This window comes from Onychostruthus taczanowskii, unplaced genomic scaffold, assembly GCF_017590055.1.
Source record: "Onychostruthus taczanowskii isolate IOZ18803 unplaced genomic scaffold, ASM1759005v1 scaffold18, whole genome shotgun sequence".
Lineage (NCBI taxonomy): Eukaryota > Metazoa > Chordata > Aves > Passeriformes > Passeridae > Onychostruthus > Onychostruthus taczanowskii.
The window spans coordinates 7,724,729-7,743,328 of NW_024499017.1; the positions used below are offsets into that span (position 1 = coordinate 7,724,729).

General features: G+C 47.8%; 1 protein-coding gene across 1 annotated transcript in view; it reads right to left on the bottom strand.

Annotated features, from left to right (window-relative positions):
- Nucleotides 1-606: 606 nt before the first annotated feature.
- Nucleotides 607-18,600, bottom strand: part of NLRC5 (NLR family CARD domain containing 5) — a 29,953-nt gene continuing 11,959 nt past the window's right edge. Inside the window, 32 exon segments of the mRNA XM_041400767.1 lie at nt 607-688; nt 1,126-1,209; nt 1,482-1,565; nt 2,065-2,148; nt 2,242-2,325; nt 3,106-3,189; nt 3,872-3,955; nt 4,947-5,030; nt 5,453-5,536; nt 6,199-6,282; nt 6,374-6,457; nt 6,943-7,026; nt 7,239-7,322; nt 7,694-7,774; nt 8,295-8,375; nt 8,824-8,910; nt 9,408-9,491; nt 9,570-9,653; nt 10,137-10,202; nt 11,097-11,186; nt 11,822-11,905; nt 12,528-12,611; nt 13,179-13,241; nt 13,346-13,435; nt 14,083-14,166; nt 14,896-14,979; nt 15,955-16,023; nt 16,534-16,581; nt 16,706-16,795; nt 17,713-17,796; nt 18,004-18,087; nt 18,497-18,574. Of these exon segments, the coding sequence (XP_041256701.1) occupies nt 607-688; nt 1,126-1,209; nt 1,482-1,565; nt 2,065-2,148; nt 2,242-2,325; nt 3,106-3,189; nt 3,872-3,955; nt 4,947-5,030; nt 5,453-5,536; nt 6,199-6,282; nt 6,374-6,457; nt 6,943-7,026; nt 7,239-7,322; nt 7,694-7,774; nt 8,295-8,375; nt 8,824-8,910; nt 9,408-9,491; nt 9,570-9,653; nt 10,137-10,202; nt 11,097-11,186; nt 11,822-11,905; nt 12,528-12,611; nt 13,179-13,241; nt 13,346-13,435; nt 14,083-14,166; nt 14,896-14,979; nt 15,955-16,023; nt 16,534-16,581; nt 16,706-16,795; nt 17,713-17,796; nt 18,004-18,087; nt 18,497-18,574 (2,605 nt within the window).

Below are 18,600 nucleotides of genomic sequence, written 5' to 3' on the forward strand. Positions count from 1 at the left end.
GAACACTTCCAGGGATGGTGACTCCAAAATCTCACAGCTCTGAGAAAACCTTATATCTGCTTTTTTGTGACTGTGTGTGAGAACTCAATTATGGTGTCTATTCTTTCTGTCACTCACTGCCCCTCCCTCAAAATAAAAGCATTGAACTTCTAATTTGAAGTTGAAGCTTGGATGGAGGTGATGGTGATCCTTTCATTGTAGGGCAATACATAAATAAATAAAGTCCAGTGCATAAGCACTTATCACTTATCACTATTTACTAATAACTTTCTGGAAAGTTATTCTCTTGAAGAGAGTTTCAGTGCTTTTCCACCAAGAATACCATACTGCCTGCTTAGCAGCAATTTACAGTATTTTTCTCTTCTGTACAATAAAAAAATCACAAGAAACAAAACAAACAAACAAAACCATCAACATAAACAAAACAAAACAAAAACCCAAACCAAACAAAAAAACCGCCAGTGTCCACACTTGGTTCAGTGCAGCAAAGAAAGATCCAATATTTACAGCTTTCAGTTGTAGGAACTTTGAGTTCCTGGTTCTTCAGTGCAGTTTTGAGGGCAGTAGCAGACACAGCAACTCCTAGCTAGGCCAGGGTCTTCTTTTTTAGTTGAAGGAGAAACACAGCCTTGGGTCTTGGCTTGTCAAAGTCTCAGGAAGGCCCTTGGGCACTGGATTGCCCCACAGCCTGCAAGGACAGCAAAGGGGTTACTGCAGGAGCAAGGGTGGTGCCCACGGAAGATGTGGATCCCAGGAGAGAGTGGGACAGGGAAGGAATGTTCATCAGAAGTGAAACCAGAAGGAATGAGAGAAAGAGAACTTTAAAGAACAAATGCAACAACTTCCTGATGGGGCTATTACACAACTGGGTCTTCATTTTTTTGCTTCATTTAAAGCCAGCAAGCTTTTCAGTTCCTTTTTTCCCAGGACTTTCTGAGGAGGTGAAGCTGTCCTAGAAAACCTTCAGCTTACCTGCCTTGTGTCTGCATTCCCTGCAGTACCCTCTTCCCTGCCAGCTAACCCAGGGCAGCAGGGGCGTGGGTCACATCTGTCCCCACACTTGTCACCCTGACCTCTCCCTGCTGAGCCCAGACTCAGCCACAGAGCTCTGTGACACCTGCTCACCTGATGGACTGAATTTCTGGGCACGTGGCAAGTTCCTCTGCGAGTCTCGTGGCCCCACAGGCTCCAATGCGGTTTTTCTCCAGGCTGTTTTAAAAAACCAAAAGAGAATTTTGAAGTCCCAAACAAATCCAGAGTGGGAAACAGCTGAATTGTCCCGTGTTGTAATCACCTCAAGTAAAATAAATGTTAATTGAAGTGTATGAGCCAGGCAAGGCTGGCCCTCGGTGTGTGGAGCTTAAACTGCAGAAGTCTCCCTGTTGTTCCTAAAGTATCTCCCCTCTTTGGAAGTCCTGTGATTGAAGGCTCAGTGACAGGAAAGTGAGCCTTCCCAGGGTGTTTTTCAGGGCTGTACTCACTCTAACACCTTCAGCTTTTCCATCTTTGGGAGAGCAATGGCCAACTCTCGGGCTCCTCCATCTCCAAGGGCATTCCAAGACAGTCTAAGGCAGACAAGAAATCCCAGCTGTGAGTCTGGACCAACGCTGGTGTCACTACTTTACCCCTTGTGGATTAGCCTTTCTGCAAGAGCTAATCACCCTCTTATCATGACAGCTAAACATTCCCCTGGATTACAAGCTTAATTTTGGGGATTTTCATCCAGTTCACCACATACTTCCATGTATGATAAGACACCAAGGAGTGCCTGTGGACTGTGGTTATCTCAGAGTCCTGCAGGCCCAGGGAATGAGATGTGAAAGATGGAAATGGCTGCTGAGCACACAGCTTTACCCCATGAATTTTTTTTAGCAGTGTATTTCATCAATTAGTAAATTACTGCTACATTTACCACCAGAAAGTACTCGGTGGAAAGTATTATAAAATACTTTAACAAGTACTCAGCAGGGTGAGAAGTGCCCTGCATTTCTAAACAGGAGCAGACACTGAAATGAGAGTGACCTGTGTGTGCTGACGTGCCTCCCCACCCATCCCCGCACTCACATGATCTCCTCCATGGAAGGGCACCGTCGGAAGCCCAGAGAGAGAGATTTCGAAGCATCATCAGTGATTCCACAGAATTTCAAGCTGGAGCAGCAGGGAGAGAGCAAACAGAGGGCACGGTGTGCAGGAGGCAGAGCTGTGGGGAGCGCAGCACCCCGTCCTGCCCCCGGTACTCACTCGATCCTCCGGAGGTGTTTGAGGCACGGCAGCCCCTTGGACAGGGCATGGACACTCTGTTCCCCAAGGTAATTTTCTGATAAGCTGTAAGAGGGATGGAAGAGCTTTGAGTGGCGCAGAAAAAGCAGGTACAGTCAGAGAAATGCCACCATGAAAATATAATGCTGTGAACTAGCGAGTTAATAACTACTACCCAGACTAAGTGAGGACTCTGCAGACAGCAGGGATGAGCCAGATTGGTAAATAGCAACTTTAATTCAGTTCACTGCTTGGTACAATGGGAGTGACAGCCCTGCTGTGACTCACAACCTCAGTCCTTGCAGCAGGGAATTGCCTGCAGACAGAAATATGGGGTTATACCTGTGTCAAAGAAGGACAGATCTGCAGCACATCATGTGCTGCATGAAAAACTGGAAATAAAAAACCTCAAAAACTGGAGTTAATGACTGGTGTGACTTGAGAGGAAATGACAGTAAGGGAGAATGGGAAGAAGACCTTCCAACACCTTAAGGGACTACAAGGGAGCTGGAGAGAGCCTTTGGACAAGGGCATGGAGAGACAGGACAAGGGGGATGAGCTTCAAGCTGAGGGAAGGATTAAACTGGATATTAGGAAGAAATAGAAATTCTTCCCTGTGAGCGTGGTGAAGCCCTGGCACAGGTTTCCCAGAGAAGCTGTAGATATCCCATCCCTGGAATTGTCCAAGGCCAGGCTAGACAGGACTTAAGAGAAACCTGGCCCAGTAGAAAATGTCCCTGCCCATGGCAGGGGGATTGGAGCAAAGTGATCATCAAAGGTCCCTTCCAACCCAAACCAGCCTGTGATATGTTTGGCACCATCCCAAGTGCACCTGCCATGACCTACCTTATCTCTTCCAGCAGCCCACACACCACCAGGGCCCTGGCCAGCTCCAGCCCTCCTGCCTGCCCAATGTTATTGTTCTGGAAGCTAACCAAGGAAACATAAGCATTGCAGGATTATTTTGGAATAAAGCTGTAACAGAAGCTCATATTTAACTTGCCAAGAACCCAACCAGAGATGGTGTTCTACCACTGGGATTCCTTTTCTAAGTTATCTTTTGATGACATCTTAGACACAGGCTGGAAGAGATGCCTCTAGGCTGAGCCCAGTGAGCACTTCTAGCTCACCAATTTCTGGCTTTGTTACTACAAAACAGTACAAGAAAGTCCTGTATGTTAGAATCCTGGAAAGACTCCCACAAAAGTTTTAAAAATACAGTAACACTGAGTTCAGGAAAAATAAATGACTCAGAGGTGCCTGCACAAAAAGGTGAGGGTCCATAAAAGATGCTCATCCTTATGCTTACATTCCACCAGAGGCATCAGAAACCAACATACTCAGAATCAATTTTAAGGCTTATTTTACTGCATACTCTCTTCCTGGTTCATCTCTATAGCTAATGCTGCAAGAGATTAAACAAGAAGAGTTTATGTGACATTTATAGCACAGTAATTGTGCTGTAAGTGTTTCTCAATCCTGGGACACTGAAATTACTCTCTAAACAAGCAGTGCCCATGCCTTTTCCCATTCCTTCTTTCAACAATCCCCATATTACCAGGATATCCAGCCTGCCTGGATATCCTGGGATATCCACTAGATAGACACTTACTGCAGGATCTTCAGGTTGGCCATGTGAGGCAGACAGAGGGCAAGTGTCACTGCTGTCCTGTCTCCAAAACCATTCCTTGACAGTCTGGAAGAAGCAGGAGTGAAATGTTACTGGCAGTGAAGTCCAGAGCCTCATTCCTCACCTGTGTGCCACCCCCACATGGATGTGTGACCCCCATTCCACACCCACATGTGCCTGGGGCTGTGCTGAAAGCACCTGATGTGCCCAATTCAAAGGAATCTGAGGGTGGGAGGAAGAAACAAGGAGGTTTTGAAATCCTGCAGCAGAAGTTAAACAGGAAAGTAAAACTGAGCTGCACTTCCCAGCAGCACACTTCCTGACTGAGTTACCTGAGTTGAACTCAAATTTAACTTTTTCCTATGTGCCCTTAGTACACACACCATAATCTGAAGGTTACAAGGACAGTTCCAGCAGTTTATCTGTAACTTTTCCTTATGTGTTATTTTGTCTCCCTTCCTGACTGAGTTACCTGAGCTGGAGTTGAACTGAAATTTAACTTTTTCCTATGTGCCCTTAGTACACACACCATAATCTGAAGGTTACAAGGACAGTTCCAGCAGTTTATCTGTAACTTTTCCTTATGTGTTATTTTAAAATTTCATTTATTTAATATGGCAGGGCACACATATTCTTTAAACTGCTCTGGACTAGAACATCAATAGATCTGACTGTGTAAAGCCTTTATCTGTCCACTTCTCTCCATTTTTGCAGCCACACAGATTAATGGTGATGTCCTGGGCAACACAGGCACTGACAGCTCCTGACACGGCCTATAAACCTGCAGATTCAGCTCTGGAATCCATTAGCCCACTAATGCAGACTGCACAGTTCTTGGAAATTCCAATTGTTCTGGAATTCAAGACAAACCAGCAACCAATCCCCAAACTTTCCACACCAGCACCACACATTTCTATGGTGTGTAGCAGAGTTTTTACCCTGCTCTCACAAGAATCAAGTGGTAAAACTGATCTTGGCTTTATTGGAGCCATATCAGATTTCTATGCCTTGATTTTTGCCCAGCTTCCCAAAAGGATATTTGAAATTACACACTTACAGTAACTCCTTGATGTGCTTGCAATGGGCAAGAGCTTCCATCAGCTTTTCCCCTCCAGCAGGACTAGGACAGTTCCCTGAAAGGCTAAATAAACATGAGACTCTCAGTGACTAAATGAGAACCAGAATGTGCCAGGTTAAGATATTTCACTGTTTGCCCGCTGTCATGGGAGACTGGGGCCTCTGGGGATTTTTAGGTTCTTTTGTCAAGTGCTGAGTAACTCCTGGCCCTGCGGGTCCTGTGGGGAAGGAGCAGTTTTCCCTCTCAGACAGAACTGGGAACTTCCTTTTCTTGCTCCGAGTCACTTCCAGGTTTTTCATTTCAAAAAGTTACAAGGCTTACCACAAGAGCTGAGCCTAACAAAGAGCCTGGATGCTCTAATTTCTGTTCCCTGGGAGAAGGAACAGTTTCATCATTGTCTCATCCTTGCACAGGGATTCCCACACAGGCTTCCCCACCAACCCTGGCCATGACCAAAATAGCTGAACCAGAACAAAGGGACTCACTCGATTTTCTTCAGGTTTTGCATTTCCAGCAGGACAGCAGCAAGATTTAGCAGGCCTGGATCTCCAATCTCATTGTGGCTTAAACTTTAAAGAAGAGATGGAAGGCTTGTGTTGTAAAAGAAAATGGCAGGCAAAGTGAAGATCTTATTTAGTGTGTCCCATTTGCTGGATGACACCTCAGGCCTTCCCAGCAGAATCAAAGAGCTGTTTATCTCAACTATCTCACAGAAAATTAATAGGTGTTAATGAGGAATTTAAAAAATTGCAAACAACAAATAAAATCACTGGATCCTGTTGACAGGTGGGAAATTACTTCAGCCAGAATAGCAAGACAGGATGAAGACAGGTGGTTATTATTTTACAAACTGCTGCAGCAGAGAATGGACAGCACCTGGCAAGAGAGGGAGAAAACAGAGCAAGCCTGGGGTTGGCTCCAGAATAGATCTTTTCAGGCAAATTCTGGGTCTAAGGCTCTCCCAGGACAGAAGGGAGTCCTAGTCCTATTCTGCATCTCAGAGAAGAGTTAAATTCTGTTTAATCCATTTTCTGCATGACTGCAGCAGAGTGGGACAAGACCAAAGTTTCCTCTTCTGAACATCAAGTTCTGATTTCTCCAGTCCAGGGTACCTCATACACGAGCATTTGCAGCCTCCCTGCTTTTGTTACAACACTATGTACAAGCACATCTGGTCCTCTCCAAATGCTGGCACTAGTGGTCACCTCTCTGCAAGAAAGGAGACACTTACTTGATTTCCTCCATGCTGTGCATTTTCCTCAAGGCTTCTGCAAGTCTGGAGCAGCCATCGTTACCAATGCTGTTGTGGTTCAAGCTGCAAACAACATCCCCAGGAAAATGGACATTTAGCTCCTGCTGCTCAGCATCCCAGGCCAGGCCAGAGCGAGCTGCAGTCACAAACTTACATAAACCTTTTCAGGGATGGCATCTCACAAAGCCCCAGCGCAAGCTCCGGGATGGCAGCACTGCTGAGTTTCATGTAGCCCAGGCTGAAGGATGAAATAACAATGAACTCCCCAGGGACATGGTGTGAGCACTCAGCACAGAGGGGAGCAGAACAAGAGTGGGAGAGATGGGGAGTGTATTCTAATCCCTGTGAATAATTTCAGTTTTGTTCTTTAACGCAATTCTAATGGACCTGTCTGGATTCTGATAAAATACTAAACCTCTGGAGCAAGAGCCAGCCCCTCATGGAGCAAGGTGCCACTGTGACCACAAGACAACAAGATCCATATAAAAAAACCGCTGCCAAAACATTTGATTCTCCACTGGAATTCCCTGCCACAGACTACTGATCTCTGTCTCATTCACTGTTCATGGCAAATATAAAATAATTGTTGCTTCTTCCCTATCAGAAGCCATCAGGCAAAGTACATCTGTCCACAGTACATGCAGAAGAGAGGCTGCAGTTTAACATCTAAAGCTTCTAGAAAGACCTGGCAGCCTCTGCTCAGCCTGGGAACAACACACTCACTTGAGTTCTTCAATGGCCTGGCAGCTCTGCAAGCCTGAGATCAAACAATCGATTCCAGCTGGTGCAACACTGCAGGAGGTCAGCCTGCAAAACAGCAAGGATCAAATGAGGAGATTAGAGACAGAGTTTACTCCACTGACAGGCAGACTGCCCCATCCCAAATCCCAGACAGCACAGACATCAGGGACCAGCAAGTGTGGAGAGATTTCCACAGCCCTTGTGTGCAGGGGATTGAGCAAACAATAAATGTGTGGAAAAGGTCCCAGCTGGACACACATACCCCAGGTCACACATACCCAAACATCTTCAGCTCTGGAAGGGGCAGCAAAATCCTGACCAGTATTTCTGCTTCATCCTCGTGGAGTTCCGTGTGAGACCATCTGCAAGGAGGGAACGACAGGTCTGGGCTTTGTCCAGTGGTGGCAAAAGGTCAGTGCTGAGCCCACAGGGAGACACAGCAGTGCTGGCACCTTGAAGGAGGGACACAACACCGGGAGCTCCCAGCCATGGTGAGTGTGCAGCTTATCTGGGCACTGGGAGATTGAGGTGATTTCAAAGGACAGCCCAGCAGCCACCCGGTCTATGGGTCTTCCCTATTTTCCATTCAAACACTCCAAGAAGGGGACCCAAAGGCAGGGACTGGGACCTTGCACTGGCCTCCCTCGTGCCCCACTCTGTGTTCAGAGTGCTGCACCCACCAGGACAAGCTGCTCCCCTCCCTAAAAATCCTTTACAACACCTGGTAACTCACCTCAGCTGCTGAAGCTGAGCACATTTTTCACAAAGCCTTTGGCAGAAGGAGTGCTTCGTTTCTGGCTTGTGCAGGCTGAGTCTGCAGGACACAAACACACAGCACAAGTGTCAGTGAGGAGCAGCAGAGCCCAGTGCAGCATCTGGTGCCCCCCAGGGACACGATTTGGGACAGATCAGGGTTTTCAAGAGCCCACCTGGGGCTTTCCTGCCATGTCCCATTTGTGTCACAGTCCATCTCCACTGCCCAGGACAAGAGCTGCCTCTTCCTTCAGGAAGGAAAGGACAAATGTAAAGGAAAAGGACACTGCTGCTGCTCTCTCTGCACACTCATGCAGAAGCCAGCATGTCTTAAGAGTCCTCAAAGTGCTCCTGATTCCTGTGTGCTCCCAGGAAGGCAGATGGATTTTTTAGCCTTGTTTAGGTCCAGTATGGGAGAGCAGCCCAAAGGACCATGCACATGCATAAGGTTTCTTCCACATGTGTGCCACAGAGGCACTCTGAGACTGAACCCATGGAGCCTTAGGCACTCTGAAGATGTTTTTCATCCCACAGTGAAATTCAAAGCAAGCAGAAAATCATGGTAAATAGTTGCCTCTCACCTGCTAATGACTGATTCTGTCTTCTCCAGGCAGTGTGGGAATCTTATGACTAACTGGAATAGGGTTTTATCTTTACATATCCTGAAAAGTTAGAGATTAGAGAAAAGCATAAATCTGGTAAATCCTGAGGGAAGAAAATATTATTTTCCATAGGAAAAATCAGGAGGACTGAATGGGACAGGGCGATGCTGGCACATGACAGCTAATCACCCATCTCTGAAGAGGTTTGTTATGTTTAAACTAGCTCCAAAACCAGCCTAAACTGGACACCCTTTCTCCCAAGGGCAACCAGGAACATGGTCTCCTTCCCATTAAACCTTCTGAGTTGTGAGACCACAAACCTTCTAAGCACTTCTACCCACCAGCCATTTGGGTTAAAATTGGTTCAAGCGGGCAAATAGATCACAAATGCACTGGAGACAGTGAATAAACAACAGAAGAACCAGTGCTGGCTTCAATCCCATTTCCTTAAGTGTGTCAGGCTGAGAGAAAATATCTGAAAGACACCAGCCCCTGAGGTGGCACTCACCTGATCTCAGTAATGCTCCCGGAGGCCTGGAGAGCCAGCTCAAGGAGGTTCACCACTCTCTCTCTGCACACCCACGGCTCTTCCAGGCTGCAAAGCAGAACACAGGCAGCTCTGCTTTAGTCACACTCTTGGATCCACCTCTGCCTCTGCCAGCTGAGTGTTCCACACTCCAAACCCCTGGGAAGGCTTGGCTCAGCAGAGTGCTGTCAGCATGGGACACGGGGCAGCCTGGGAACAGGCAGAAACAGCCCAGCTTCCCTGCACGGGAGGGGAGAATTTGCCACCCTGCAAAGTGCAGGATGCTCTGGCTGTAGGAATGTGTCCAGCAGGATGATCAGCCTTCTTTGTGAGGCTGGCAGGGGTCTGTAGAGCCAGCAGAGTTTATGGCCAGAGCTCTCCACGAGGCTCAGTGGGAATCAAAGAGACAAAGCCAAACAGCAACAACAGAGTCAGCCATGGGAATTTCTCAGCCCAGTGCTCCATGCCTTTGGAAGAAGCACAGTTCACTTTTTTTGGTGAAAGGAGATCTCAGAAGATCAGACCAGTCTCAGATCAGTATCTAAAAAAGCACAGTGACACCGTACCTGATTTTCAGCAGCCCCAGATCCTTCCTCAGGGAGTGCAGGAGTCTTTCTGCAGCTTGGACTGTCATGTTGTTATTTGAGGACCTAGAACCAAAGCTCACTGTAGTGAACAGGGGCTCACAAATTAACCCCCCCAAATGGGTCCAAGAGCCATTAACTCACATGTACTCTGTCAGACCAGTGCACCTTTCCAGGAGCAAGAACAACTTTTCCAAGTGCTCTGGCTGAAAGTTGCACTCTGCCAGTCTGAAAGGATGGGAAAGAGACCAGCCTTAGCTCATCACAAACAGTTCAGGCTTTCTGAGCTGGAAATATCAGGCAGCACAACCTAACCCCACAGAGAAAGAAGGATGGCACAAAAACCTTAAAAACCTTTAAGGGTTTCCAAAATAAAGACTGTGGCAATGCTTCAAAAGCATCTGTTGAGATATTCTGGTGGAACACAGCTGTGTGCTGTAATGCTCTTTGTAGGACCCTGTCCTGTGACTGCAGGAACACCCACAGGTGCCCAGGTGAGGAACAGACAGTGGGAAGAAAAGAGAGAAAGGGAGGTGGGATTCTCTGTGATGTGAGAAAGCTCTTCTCACAAGGTGAGTCAAAGGAAATGTATCAGCTATTAGTGCAAAATGTCACCATGCCAGGAGCAAAAAGAGGTTTTGTCTGTCTTGTCCCTCAAAAAAGGACCCCACCTTTGCCAAAGAAATCACCACAAAAGGTCTGTAACATCACCTCAAAATCTTTCTTGGGTCATCTCTGCTGGTCAGCTTGATGATTAAAGTTGCTTTGGAGCACAAACTGCACAGACAAGACAAAAGTGTAAGATTTAGATAATTACTACTTTTCCCAGTGTTCAGAATTTAATGATACCAAACTCCAGAAAATAATCCAGCACAGCAGTGACAGAGGCACAGCTCACCCCTCCCTAAAATAAACCAGCCCAGGGAAATGCTTCAGTAAGGTCTCCCTCATGCTAAATTGGCATAAAGGCAGCACTGGTGTTTGGAAAAGCAATTGTGACCTGTCCTGCTTTTATCTGCCTCCTCTGCACTCTCTGTGGAGCTCTGGGGAGAGGAACAACAGGAGACTTTAGAGTAGCCCAAAGATCCAGCAGCCACATCCAGCTGCAGGAATGAATGGAAGTGCCCCTGGTTAAAAGTGGCTCAGGACAGACCAGCTGGTCCCAGGAACACAAACACTGATAAGGCCCCACAGACGGGCAACACAGCCCAGTCTCATGCCTGGAATCTGTGAGAAAAGCACTTTGTGCCAGAGCAACAGGCCCAGAGCCCATGGGATATTTTTGCCTGAGAGGAAAGCAGATAAAATGCAAATCCAAGTAAAAGAACATGGGAAATTACTTTCTATTGCCTCTGAAATCTCAACATGCTGAAGAGAACCTTAGAGAGCAATGCTGGCTCCTGCCCTGAAGAGGTTCATTAACAAATAAATACATGACAATAATTGTTGGTACAGCTGAATATCTGTGTCTATACACAAAAATAACCTGGCCCTGTGGAATGGTAGCTCTGCTTGGCAGTTATGTTTGGTCATTCAAAATGGACATGAACCAAAGCTTTAGGTAGTTGAAAACATGGTCCTCATCACTCTTACCCAAAGATCACAAACTTTCAATAATTAAGAGCAAAACAAGAAGGGAAGACTCAAAAATTAATGAAGAAAAGCAGTCACCTGACTTGAACTTCAGTGGTGTTTCCAGATGTGACAAAGGCATTTATGAGATGTAGGACTCCATCCTGAGAAATCCCATTATGGCTGAGGCTGCACAGAAGAGAAGGAAGGGTTTTCACGTGTCAGGAATCAGGGCTGTGCCCAGGCTCCTCAGGCACAGCAGCACAATTCCAGCTGGCACCAAAGACAGAGCAGTTTGTGGGGTGCTGGGCCCCTTCAGCTTTGCTCAGCCACTGAACTCCCCCAAAACAGCCCTGATGACTTGGGGGACACAGCAAATGCAAAAATGCAATTTTCCTCTCGCACTGCAGAGGCAGCAGCAGCTGGAACATTTCCTGCCCCAGCAGAAAGGGAAGGGCAGAGGCTGGTGTGGGCTCAGCTCAGCTCACACAGCTCAGCTCACAGCACCTTGGGTCTTGAGTTACTCAGAGAGGACACCACACCCAAAAGGGTGATGGACTGAAAGCTCTGGGTCAACTTCTGTCACACCACCCCACTACTCTGGGCTGTTTCCTGCTGACATGAATAAAAAGACTTTTGCTTATTTTCAGCAGGCTTTGGGTCAGACCCTGAGTCACCACAGCCTGGTGGCCTTGAGCTGTGCTCATAGTTCAGTCAGAGCTTTGCTCCTAAGGCAGCAGAGGGCAAGAAGCACAAGCAGCAGCATTCCTGGAGGATCACACCAACACCCTTCTGCTGCTTGGATTCACTGTGTGTTCTCTTACTTGAGGGAACAGGTACCAGGCACTCGATGCAAGTGGTCCAGGAGGCACCTCAGGCCTTCATCTCCCAGCTGATTCCTGGAGAGACTGAAAGGCAGAAGAACATGTGGCCAGCCAAAACCCAGCCTTTGAAACAGGCTGCCCAAAGAGGTGGGGGTTTCCCTGTGCCTGGAAATATTCAAGGCCTGGTTGGATAGGATTCTGAGAAACCTGGTCTAGTTGAAGATGTCCGTCCTTGCTCATGACAAGGAGTTAGACTAGATGGCCTTTAAAAGAGCCTTTCCCAAAAAAAGTGTTCTATAATTCTATATTTCTTTTAAACAGCAATGTTTCTCTAAGAAGCTCTGAAGAAAAAAACTCAAATTTCCTGCCCTTAAATCTTAGCTTTGCCAATAAAAGTCTGTTTAAAACAAATCACTGCCTTATGAAATTACCTCACGCATAAGCTCCAGAGCAAGCTCAGATGAAGAGCTCAGATGAAGCAACAAATGCCTCCAAACATAAAGGAGTGAAAATCCCAAAGGAGCTGTCCCATCAGCTCAAAAGGACCTGGATAATTTCCAACTGATTGTGTTTCTCAGCAGCCTGAGTGAGCACACATACCCTTTCAGACAGGCTGGGAAACTGCAGGCAGTGCTGAACCCCACAAACACAGCCCTCCCCCAGTGACTCTGCTCAAGATCATGGTCACACCCCAAGCCCCACTTACTCTACTTCTGCCAGCCAGCCGTGCTGCTCCAGGACGCTGCAGAGCTCCTCCACCTGCCCTTCTCCAATGGCACAGCCTGTCAGCCTGTGTGGGACAGCAAGAGAGCTACAGCAGGGCCAGCAACCAGCCCAGCCTGAGCACTGAGAGCTGCCCAGCAGCAGCTGCACCTTTACAGCAGTCTCTGTGCAGCATTCACATTTTTTGCCATCTCCTTGGTGCTGGGACAGAGACACGTTGCAGGCTCCTGTCCAGGGGCACTCAGGGGCCATGGCTCCCAGAGGGCTGCAGACACATGTCACATCTCACAGATGTTCATGTGGAGGTTATCCCCCGGAATTTGAGGCACACATTTGGAAGATGCACTGATGAGGGCTCAGTTCAGGTGCTCATGCAGCAGAATTTGGTGCAACTCAAGATGATCATAAGCAGCCCAGAAAAAAAGAGGAAAAAAAAAAAGCACTGGGCTCTGCCATCCCAGTGCATCCAAATGGCTCTGGATTGCACTTAAGCAGATGAATTGAGTCCTAAAGCTTAAGCTACTAGCCTGAGCTCCTTGGCCACCAGCCCATAAATTCTCAGTACAAGAGGAAATCTGGCTCCCTGCACTTCAAACCCAGCCACAGTGAATTCCAGCAAGTGTTCTGCCACTACCTGCAGGATGTCTTTTGGCTTCTCATGCTTGCTCCTAAGTGCAAGAAGGCATTTTCACTGGACCTGAAGCAGACACAAAAGACAGTCCTTCAGCACTGATCTCCAGAGATGACAGGCTTTGTAGGCCCTTTAGGGCTGAGCTGCTCCAAAGAGTCTGAGTGCCTCACCGCACTTCCACTGCCCTGACCCGCTCACAGAGGTTGATGGAGTTGAGGAGTAAAACAGCACAACGTGGGGACAAGGAGTTCTTCCTAATGCTGTAAGGGAAGGGAAAGAAGAAACACTGAAATCAGCTCCTAAGAAGAGAGGCTCCCATACACACAGCCAAATTTTCCCATTGTTCATTCTGAGACTCAAAATATTGGAGACATCCCATTTAACTCAGGATGAGGGAGCAAGGACCTGAAGTTTTGAGCACTGGCACTCAGTGCTCCTTTACCTAAAGGAGAGTCTCCTTTAGTCCCCTTTGACTAAAAAGGGAGTTCAGACCAAGGGCTTACACTGGGCTGCTGGAATAGAGACACCCCAAACTGGAAGCAACCTCCTGACTGGGCAAACTCAGTCCCATGCAGCTCCCATGCAAACTCAGACCCTGCAGCTCCTCCATGCTGCAGCACCTTGTGAAAGATGGCCAAGCTCCTCCTGGGCTTTTAGTCCACACACTGGAGTGCCCTATCCCCTGAGAGGGCTTCCTGACCTGAATTCCAGCCTGAACTGCCCTCTGCTAAATGTCATTAAAGTGCTGCTTTACTTCTGGAAACAAGAAAGGAATGGGTGTGAAAGCATTTCTATATTTTCCTTGCCTTGCTTGTTAGTTTACAATTACTGATTAATGCTCCTCAGGTCTGCTGTGGTATTAACCCTTTCCAAACCAATGTTTCAAAGCAGGAACCCCAAACATTACCTCAGTAGCGTCAGATGACAGAGGGATGGCAGAAAGCTCAGTAATCTCTCGATGCTCTGGTCACTCAATGAATTTCCAGACAGACTGTAAAACATGGAAGGAAAGAAAACCCAGGAGAAATTGTTTCAATCCCTAATTACTTCTGTAACATTTACATGGACATGCACACACACATGGGCAAATTCTGTGAAATACATGTCCAGAAATGCCATGAGAATTGGGCAAGATTTAGTCCTTACAGCCTGATCTCTGTGTTTCTTTACATCCTACAGCCAATCAACATTCCAGTTTCCAGAGTCTTACTTTTTCATTACTGTACATTTACAAAATGATACTACTGATGTCTATCATGCAGGCAATGGGGGAAATATGTTATTTTTATTTGCTATTACTCAGTTTTTGTTCTGACCAGCAATTCTGTAATTTTCTCAGTGCCAAGCTCCTGCCTGGAGTGAGCAGCCCTACAGGAGCTGAGCTCATGGCTTGGTGGGCCAGGAGCTCTGCTCTGGCTGTACCACAAGCTGAGGTCTCCAGGAACAGATGACAACAATTGTTTCTAGACACAGGACTGAGGAAGATCATGAGAACACACACATGTTCTGGGCCTTTACACACTGATGTGGGAGACTTAGGAGAGGCCAAGGTCTCTTTGAAACAGGACAGTGGAAAGTCTGGGCTTAGCTAAGCATCTGGGTGGAGATGTGGTGAGAGGAGAGCTGGGGTACACCAGCTGCCACCCTGCACATCAGATCTGGTGTTTGAACATCAAATCTCTGTCTGGGGCTGGGGAGACAGACAGACAGACAGACTTACTCGATTTCTGTCAGCTGGGGACATTGAGCCAGTATCTGGCACAGCCTGGTCACATCCTCCAGACCCACTCTGCAGTCCCTGAGACTGAAGCAGACAAAGCACTCAGGAGCTGAACATGCCCAGGATGCCACCAGTCCCTGCATGTCCAGGAGCTGAACATGCCCAGGACAAGGCCCATGGTGACCCTCTCACTTCCACTCCATTTATTTTGCTACCTTTGGTCTGGGACTAAGAAATCAAAACCTGGGACAAGCAGGTGACTTCACCATCCCTGAGCTGACTGGAGAGAGCCAGTCCACCAAAATACCAATACTTTGGGTGTTGCCTCCCTAGAGCCATATAATTGGTGATTCAGTTGTCTCAGGAGACTGGACAGCATCTTTCCCTCCCCAGCACTGTCTGGGTTCTGCCAGAGGAAGGCTGGAAATTGTGCCTCCTCTGTCCTTCTCCAGGAAGGGAATCCTAGAAGCCTTTTCGGGTGGCAAACTGGCAGGTCTCCATGGGATGAATGCAATAGTCATACAGATCTGTCTCTCCTTTTTTATGGGTAGAAGCTTCCTCTGCTGGAAAGCAAGACAGTCTCCTCAAACCAAGCAAAAGATGCTCTATTTATTTTCCTCTCTGAGGAGACACAGCTGGAGGGATGGGTCTGTGTGGATGCAACAGCCTGGTCAGAAAGTGAGAAAATGGGCTTTTTTTTTTTTTCTCACAGTGGATTTGTGAGACTTTTTAAAGAGTTGCAGAAAAATGATAACTCATTAGTATAAACAACCTGCAGGTGGTGTTTTCCTACTCTGTTTTTCTGTTCTTCTCAAAAACTGTGAGAAAGATGTTTTTGTTAATTAGCCAACCAAGTAGAATGTGTCTAATCTGTCTACAAAAGAGAGGAATTTCATATTAAAGTCTTCTTCTCCTGCAAACCAGCCTTCAAGTGAATCTGTGTCATTTCTGGCTCAACAGTGACAGGTCTGTCCCACACACCATGCTGCCCTAAATTCACAGACCCCACAATCACCTCCCCTCCCAGTCCTGATGGAAAGGGAAGCCAGGCTGCCCTACCGAAAGCTTTGTCCTCTTGTTTCCTGCTTGGGACGTGCCAGGGAGCCACTTCTCCATCTGCTGGTACTTCTGGGGAAAGAGCAGTACGGCCCATGAGCTGTGCTGGTGCTCCTGCCCCCTGTAGCCAGCTCCCCTGGAAGAGGGTGAGGTGGTGGCAGTGGCCTCCTGTTCCAATCTGCCTTCCCTCAGCAGCTGCCAGAATGAGCTTCACCCCATCCCCAAAAGAAAAAGAGCTTTATTCCCCTTTTTCCAGCCTCCAGAGAGCTCTGCGGCCACTCAGCACTTGGGCATCTGCTGTGTCCTGGCCAGAAGGCTGCAGCCTGTCTCAGCAGCTGGGTGCTGAGCTTTAGCAACTCATTCAGTGAAGTTGCTAAAGACCTCAGGCTGTTTCAGGAGCCACACCTGACATAAACCCACCTGTCCCCTGCTGGCTGCTCCTCCCGCTATGAAACAGCTCCCTGAGCTTTCCCCACCCTGGCTGGAATCTGCCTCTTTATTGACACACCTCAGGGACCCACACCTTCTGTTCAGAACTTCACAAGAAGCTTAAAAGACTTATATGAGTGGGTATGATTTTACCTGACTCTTTCCCAAAAGGTCAGATGAACCACCTGTGGGTGTCCTAAGCTGTAACCAGAGAAGAACATCATCAGCATGGAGTTTGACAACACAAGCTCCTGTATCACTCCTCAAAAGTCACAGCTTGAGGTTTTAAACAGCAAAAGAATATAAAAAGTACTCCTGGCCATACCTGAGGCTCATTGTTTTAATGTGTTCCAGTGTAGTTAATGACTGGGCTAAGAAAAACACAGAGCTAAGGGAGATCTGGTTGTTGTTAAACCTGCAGGAAGAAAAGATGAAATCAGCTGCTGCAAGCAAAACTGATATAAATTAACCCCACGCCACAGAAGAGTGATCCTTGTGCAGCACTCCCAGGCTGCTGCTTTGCTACTTCTGCCTGGGTTTCCTACTGCAGCTCTGCAGACACAGCTCACTCCCATGTATTTTAAATTCATCCTTCACTTTTAGTGTTCAGAGGATCACAGAATAACCAAGGCTGGAATGGGTCTCTAGAGCTGATCTAGTGAGACTCTCCTGCTCAGAGGAGGGTCAGCACGGAGGAGGCAGCTCGGGACATTGTACAGCTGGGTTTTTAACACCTCCAGAGACAGAGAATTCACAGACTCTCAGGGCAACTTGTTCTAGTGAGATTGTCTGTAACTGGAACAGTCTTGGCTTGAGACAAGTTCAGTCAGTCAAACAGGAACAATAAATACTTCTTTCAACAGTGCAGAATGGTGCCACGCTCCTTCAGGCACAGTCCTGTACAGAGCAATGGCAGTGCAGGTGAAATGCCCAGATAAACACAAGCCCCTTCTGCAGAATTCAGACTCCACCACTGAAGTTGGGTCTCCCCACACTTCCCTTCCTTCCAAGCTGCTCCCCTCAGGAGGGGAAGGACTGCTCCCCTCCCTCAGCGAGTTGCCAACGACCTCACGCTGTTTCAGAAGCCACCCCTGACATGAACCCCCCTGTCCCTTGATGGGGACAGCAGCTCTGGGCACTGATCTCAGCCCAGCTTCAGGTGGGGTCAGCCTGCTCTGGGCTGGAGGGGGCACGGACCAGAGGGCACAGTGCATCTGCCCAGCACAGAACATTCTGACTGTGAGGAGCCCTTCCCAAATGTGCTCTGTGCTTCCACAAACAACGCTTCACAAAACCCAGCCCATGCATAAGGAAGAAACAGGAGCTACTCACTTAAGAGAACGTAACATGTTCAGTTTTGGGAGGCACTGAAACAGCTGCAGAAGTCCCTCATCTCCCAGAAAATTCCGTGACAGGCTAGGATTTAAAGAAAGGCATTTAATTTTCACAGTAAAAACACCCAGTAGGCACCATCAGCTCTGTTATCTGTATGTACAGCCACAGCTCCCACCAGGCTGTGCCTCTGCCCCACTGTCTATACAACACTACAGGACAAACAAGGGGCATTTTCTCAGCATCCCAAATAACTGCAGGTAAACACCAGGGGAGTTGAGGAGGACTCACTCCAGCTCAGAGATGTGGCCACACTCCTTCAGGACTGCACACACATTCTTCAGGTCACTGGCTTGAAAATTACAGTCTGTCAGTCTGGGGGGAAAAAATAAATCAATCATCCAGGTCTGCAGGATTTCAAACAAGGTTTGAACTCCACTCCTCTGAAAACTAGAGAATCAGTGCAGAGATAATAATGAAATTAAACAATCCCCTTGAGATACCGTGCTGCTCACCAGCTCCCACAGAGTCTCCAGGGGATGGGCCACCCCTGCCTGGCACTGCAGGTCCCTGTGTCCCTTGCAAGGCACAGGGTGGGCACCAGGTCCCAGCCCCTTGCCAGGGCCTCCAGCATTCCCCCCAGCCAGGGCAGGACCTGCAGCTCCCCTGGCAGCTGGAGATTCCCAGTTTTCTTGTGATTCTGCTCTTAGAGATGCAGGTTACCCTGGAAATAGGGCCCAGAGACAGGACAGGCACGGGGCACAATGAAAACTGGCCAGGGTACCTGATTTTCTGGGAGGTGGTTGGTGTCTGGTTTTCCTCCCCATATGGTTGGTCATCAGTAGAGAACACAGGCTCTTCCCTAAGTGAGCACAAAACCAGACAAAG